This window comes from Electrona antarctica (genome assembly GCF_951216825.1).
Source record: "Electrona antarctica genome assembly, chromosome: 14".
Classification (NCBI taxonomy): domain Eukaryota; kingdom Metazoa; phylum Chordata; class Actinopteri; order Myctophiformes; family Myctophidae; genus Electrona; species Electrona antarctica.
The window spans coordinates 39271886-39277885 of NC_136795.1; the positions used below are offsets into that span (position 1 = coordinate 39271886).

At 40.9% G+C, this 6000-nt stretch overlaps 1 protein-coding gene across 1 annotated transcript in view; it reads left to right on the forward strand.

Annotated features, from left to right (window-relative positions):
* Positions 1-5569, forward strand: part of c1ql1l2 (complement component 1, q subcomponent-like 1-like 2) — a gene marked incomplete at its 3' end in the record, with an annotated part of 34144 nt that extends 28575 nt beyond the window's left edge. Inside the window, exon 2 of the mRNA XM_079520647.1 lies at positions 5390-5569. Within this exon, the coding sequence (XP_079376773.1) occupies positions 5390-5569 (180 nt within the window). The remainder of the gene's footprint in view (positions 1-5389) is intronic.
* Between the last annotated feature and the right edge of the window lie 431 nt (positions 5570-6000).

Consider the following 6000-nt stretch of genomic DNA (forward strand, 5'->3'; position numbering starts at 1 on the left):
TCGCATTGTGAGCTTGTAGATCGGCTATTTTAAAATGGCCGAAATGTATACAGGGCTGAAGTGGGTATGTTTTGCAATCATAATAATTAAAATCTACAAAGTAACTATAGTAACCAAAGTTTTCAAATAATTGTATAGTGGAGTAAAAGTACAATATTTGCCTAGTCTGAGGCAAGTATTACTCCAGTAAAAGTAACTCTCCAGTAAAGTAAAAGTACCTCAAAATGAAGTACATTACTTTACACCACTGCCCATCTGTACTGTTTTATAAGTCATGTTCACAGTATGAGGGCAGATCATCAGATATTCAGGAATACCCAATCAGTCATTAGGGCTGTGTTGTGAGCTTATAGATCGGCTATTTTGGATATCCTACGATAACGTGTATAATAGGGGCTTAAGAGTTTACAAGGTTTTTATTCAATCTTCAAATCAGCGATATTGCTGTGTAACAACGGTCCATGGTTTCACTGTATACATTTCTCAATAATTGTCTTGTGTTTTATAAGGGAAAGCTGCATAATAATGTTGCATTTGTGCCATATTCTTGGATATAAATGTCTTTGATCGGACCGCGTTAGTAAGCTATTATTTAATGATGCTATAGGGTTCATGTCATTAAAGGAGTTCTCTTTTTTGAATCTTTAATTTACCTTCCAGGACTTCTTTTAATAAAGCGTCTCTGCATGGTAAACTATGTTAATACAATGGTAGAACATCTGCAGTGGTGGGAGGAGGTAGTCTACTTGTTTTTTATTTTTTTTTATTTTTTTATTCATTTATTTGTCAAGTGCATTTGCACATACCTGAAAGTGTTCCTAGTCTGCATTTACCCACTATAAATATTACGAGCAAGCGAGCATTGTCCAGAGTGCAGTATATATACAGCAATGAAAGAGCTGCATATAGTCTTCCATCACAAATCAGACAGGCAACAAGTAAATCAGATTTTAAAAATAAGTTAAAGAAATATCTCATGTCACTTGCTTTTTGACGATGGTCATTGAACACTGTTTCAAATCTTTCATACTGTAACGGTAGGCTACTCAAACTGAAATTGTATTCATGGTTGCGATGTTATTAATCACTTGTTTTATATTTAGTTGTATTTTATTTTAACTGTTTTTCTTACAGTCTTGTAAAATGTATTTCATATGATGTAATGCATTTTATGTGTGGACCCCAGGAAGAGTAGCTGCTACTAAGGTACAGTTGGAGGCCATCGATATTGTCCTTTTCTTTTTGCTGAGGTTTGCGTGATCTGCGCAAAAGGACATTTAACCCATTTTGGGCGGGAACCCCTTTTGGTGTTTTAAACATTGTTATAATTTAGCTATTGAAAAATAGCAGATCTACAAGCTCATAGCGCGCCACCGAGTGGCGCGCTACGAGCTTGTAGGTCTGCTATTTTTGAAAAATCGTGAAAATATTTATTTCAGAAAACTGGAGGATTTAGAAGGATTTTTTTTTACATTTTGAGGTCAGGCCTAAATGGGTCAATGATAAGGGACAATATCGGTGGCACCCAACTGTAGTAGCTAATGGGGATCCAAATAAACAAACAAAATAAACAAACAAACAGGCCTATTCACACTCCAGTTTTCCAGTGATCACCAAAACGGTGGTTAGTAAAAACAGAGAGATGTGTTTGGGTGAGCGGTGAGTCGCGTATACCACCGCGGCGTGCCGCGTGACGTCATGTTGTAGTTTTCGGTGGTCACCTTGTCGCCGAAAAAACTGAAGCATGAATAGGCCATACTGTAAGTGCTCGGTTCACGTCTACACCGGGCGAGCAGAGAGTCGAACCGGCGACTTTCATATCTAGACTTATCTACGGCCGCCAGAAAATGTTCAGTCTTGGTGTTGGGTTGGAGACTTTGACCTACTACTGCTTGACCACTGAGTCATGCTACTGTATTTGGAGCAGACCAGATTATGCGCCGCCCGCCATCATTATTGACGTTGTTGCATTTTCCTCTCTGTTGGAAGAGGTAATTGTAAAAAAGTAAATTGTACATACAGATTGTAGCTCTCTGATGCAGTCTAGTAGAACTGGAAAGTTCAAAGTAGGCTACTATATATTCTCTATTTCCATCAATAGTTAGAAGAACAGTAGGCTACTGTCTATATTCTCTATTTCCATCAATAGTTAGAAGAACAGTAGGCTACTGTCTATATTCTCTATTTCCATCAATAGTTAGAACTGAAGTACAGTAGTAGGCTACTATATTCTCATCTCAACTCATCAATAGTTAGAAGTACAGTAGGCTACTATATTCTCTCATCAATAGTTAGGCCCTGCAGTGACTCCCCTTGGATCTAAGTGTTCATAAAGAAACCTTAACTTTAATTAGCTATACCTTTACTCTAATGTTTATTTTGTGCTGGGCAACTAACCGGTGTATTGTACAAGCTCACTCACGCTGCAACCTAACCCTTTTTTTCTCTCCCTGTGAGCGTGAGACACATGATTATATTGGGATTTTGAAGTACATGATTATAGTAAACACTCCCATCATATTATTCCAATACATCACTGCGTTTCATTTCATTTAATTAGTTGGTTACATTATTCTGTGAACTGTGGTTGAGGCGTTTTGCATGATTATACATTTACTAAAGCTGTGAAACAAACAGTTTATCATTCTTGGTTTGCACTACAATGAATGAGTGATGCTCATTTGGGACTGGCAGTCGTTTGGGCAGCTAAACACTGTCTGTGCAAGGCACTACTTGGACAGCAGCGATCCTCTTCAGATAGCACCAGAGTTTTGCGACAACGAGTGCAGTGTTGCTTAATGTGCCTTTTGTCCGAGTGTTTACAGAGATAAATAAACATCCATTCTATTCCTGCACACTGGAAAGTCATCATTTCAATCAAAGTGTGTAACATGAGAACCAGTTTAATGGTCATTAAGCTGTCTATCTCTCAACTTCTACTATACTGGTTGAGATCTTAAGACTTTGGCTTTCACAAGCAGGCCTATGGTAATACAAGTACCACACACACCACTCATGCCCAAGCAAATGCACACAAAGATACTAACAGAATAGGACACACACATGCCTCTTTTATGCTTTCCTTCACATGCTAATCTGTGTTATCGAATTCTTCTGCTTACACTGCAATGGGTGTCCTTGATTATTATCGTTGTGATATATATTGGATTTCTCAGTAAATGTCACTAGACAGAGGGATGGTCACCTCTACAGTCGACTCAGTTGTGGAGTTTCTAAGGTGTTTTTTCTTTCTGTAGGCCTCTCGTTTTAAAGGGGAATGTTGGATCTTATGTGAAAGACCGCTTACAATGGGCCACGGAATTCGCTGACCCTCGAGTTTTCCCTGTTCATTTGAAATCAACAGAAGTATTAGTTGTAGCTTCATTATCCTGATTCATTCGGCCTCTCAGAGAAATAAGAATCAAAGCAAGAAACCAAAATCAGCCATGCTTTTCTACATGCCGATCACAGCTCATTCTCACAACAAGGAGGGCCATTTAAAACCCATTTTGGGCGGGAACCCCTTTTGGTGTTAGCATTATGTGTTAGCGTTATGTGAAAAATAGCAGATCTACAAGCTCATAGCGCGCCACCGAGTAGGTCTGCTATTTTAGAAAAATCGAAGAACGACTGACATAGAAACATAGCTTTTTCAGAAAACTGTCAGGATGTAGAAGACATTTTTAGAATCTGATCTCAGGTCAAAATGGGTTAAATAATTATGGCTCCCTCCTATACTGGAGCTCTGCATTTTTGCTGCTATAAACACTGTTGCATGGCTCTAAAAGTAAACTGAAATATACAATGTCGCATGGCGTTAAAGTTAAACTGCAATTCAAGTTTGCATGACTCAAGTGAAACTGATTAGCTAGCTTGCTGTGGGCCTGCTCTTAAAGTATACACAGTACCCATGGGGGGGGGGTTTGCATAGTGCTTATGGGGGACATCTTAAGAGCGGAGCCATCAATGCCAACCACATACAAATCAGTTAAATGCAATGGGCTGGCTCATGCAGATGGGCTAGTAGTGCAGTATTAGGCACACATAATGTGTATATATAATAATATAATATAATAATGATATGATATGATATGATATGATATGATATGATATGATATGATATGATATGATATGATATGATATGATATGATATGATATGATATAATATAATATAATATAATAATACAGTATATTTTATTATTATACAATATAATAATACAATATAGGTGGGTAACATTATAGAATATTCTCTAATGATTAAACCCATTAAGACCTGAGACAAAATGTCTTAATCTAAATCATGACAGTTTTCAGAAAAACGTGTCAGTGGTGCTCAAACGTTTTCATGTCAAGGACCCCCAGAATTATGTGTAATTGGCCACAGACCCCCATCTGACAATATGTTGTTCCAGGGACCCCCCAGAAGCAAATATTTGAGTTAAAAACGTTCGGTGTGAAAGAATATAATATTCGAAGATGTGCACATATCTTCACGATTAAAAAGAAAATAGCAGATCTACAAGCTTGTGAGTGCCGCGCTATATATGAGCTTGGTATATCTGCTATTTTCGAGGGGCGCTAGCCCCTCCTATGTCCATCTTTGAGGGTTCTGTGTAAACTCAAACATTGAAGACAAAAGTGAGGACGCAAATTGTCATTGGCCACAATGAGATGATGTATGATGACGTACTGTATAATATGAGCGCCCCTCACTTCACACGGCTGTGATTTTTGAGGGGTTCTAGCCCCTCCTACATTCAGCTTTTGGTTACCGACCGCAAACTTCGTCTTAAACAAACATTAAATTCCCATTGACAATGAATGGAGAATTTTACGTCATATAGTGTCTGAGCAAATAGCCGGCATAGAGTGTCTATTTTACGTCACGATGGTGTACGATGATAAGAGCGCCCCTCACTTCACACGGGTGTGGCTTTCTATAGATAAAGTATAGAATAATGCATGGTTAAAGGTATATTCAGTGATTTGACTTAATTCAAATATCACTTATTTTTTCTTTTTTTCTGGATAATCCTCCCTACTATAGAGTGTGCTGACCATATAAGGAAATCCTCCCTGTCCCCAGTGAGCCCCTGGGGTCAAAAAAACCCTAGTTTCAGTTTTGGTGGCGGGTGGCAAAACCTTCATCCAATCAGGATGAGAGGGGCCTTCCTCCAATCATGATCGAGTGGGGGCGGGCCTTGGTGCACATGCTGTTGGCCTGCTGCACTTCCCCCCACTGTAGAGCGTGCATGTGCACATTTTGTTACCGGGGCGGACTGGGTGGTTTTCCAAATCACCCAAATCACTGAATGCTCCTTTAAAGTGGTTAAAAGCTAAGGCGACACAGATGCGTTCCAGGTCTTTAACGAGCCCTCTCTCTGTGCAGGTGCGTGCCAGCGCCATCGCCCAGGACGCCGACCAGAACTACGACTACGCCTCCAACAGCGTCATCCTGCACCTGGACGCCGGGGACGAGATCTACATCAAGCTGGACGGAGGCAAGGCCCACGGCGGGAACAACAACAAGTACAGCACCTTCAACGGATTCATCCTCTACGCCGACTGAGAGCCACGCACGGCCCGGGCCAGAGACACACGGACAGGGAGAGAGAGAGAGAGGGGTTCTCAACGTTTTTGGCCGGGGACCCCCCGGAAGCTTGTAGGTCTGCTATTTTTGAAAAATCGTGAAAATAAAATTTAAAATTCTTTTTTTTTTGAAAATAATTTGGGGACCCCCTGAAATATTTTGGCGACCCCCCGAGGGGTCGCGACCCACGGGTTGAGAACCCCTGCTCTACGCCGACTGAGAGCCAAGCACGGCCGGGCCAGAGACACACGGACAGGGAGAGAGAGAGAGAGGGAGAGAGAGAGAGAGAGAGACACAACACCTTCACCACCTTCACCACAACACCTTCAACGGATTCATCCTCTACGCCGACTGAGAGCCGAGCACGGCCTGGGCCAGAGACACACGGGGGGTTCTCAACGTTTTTGTGG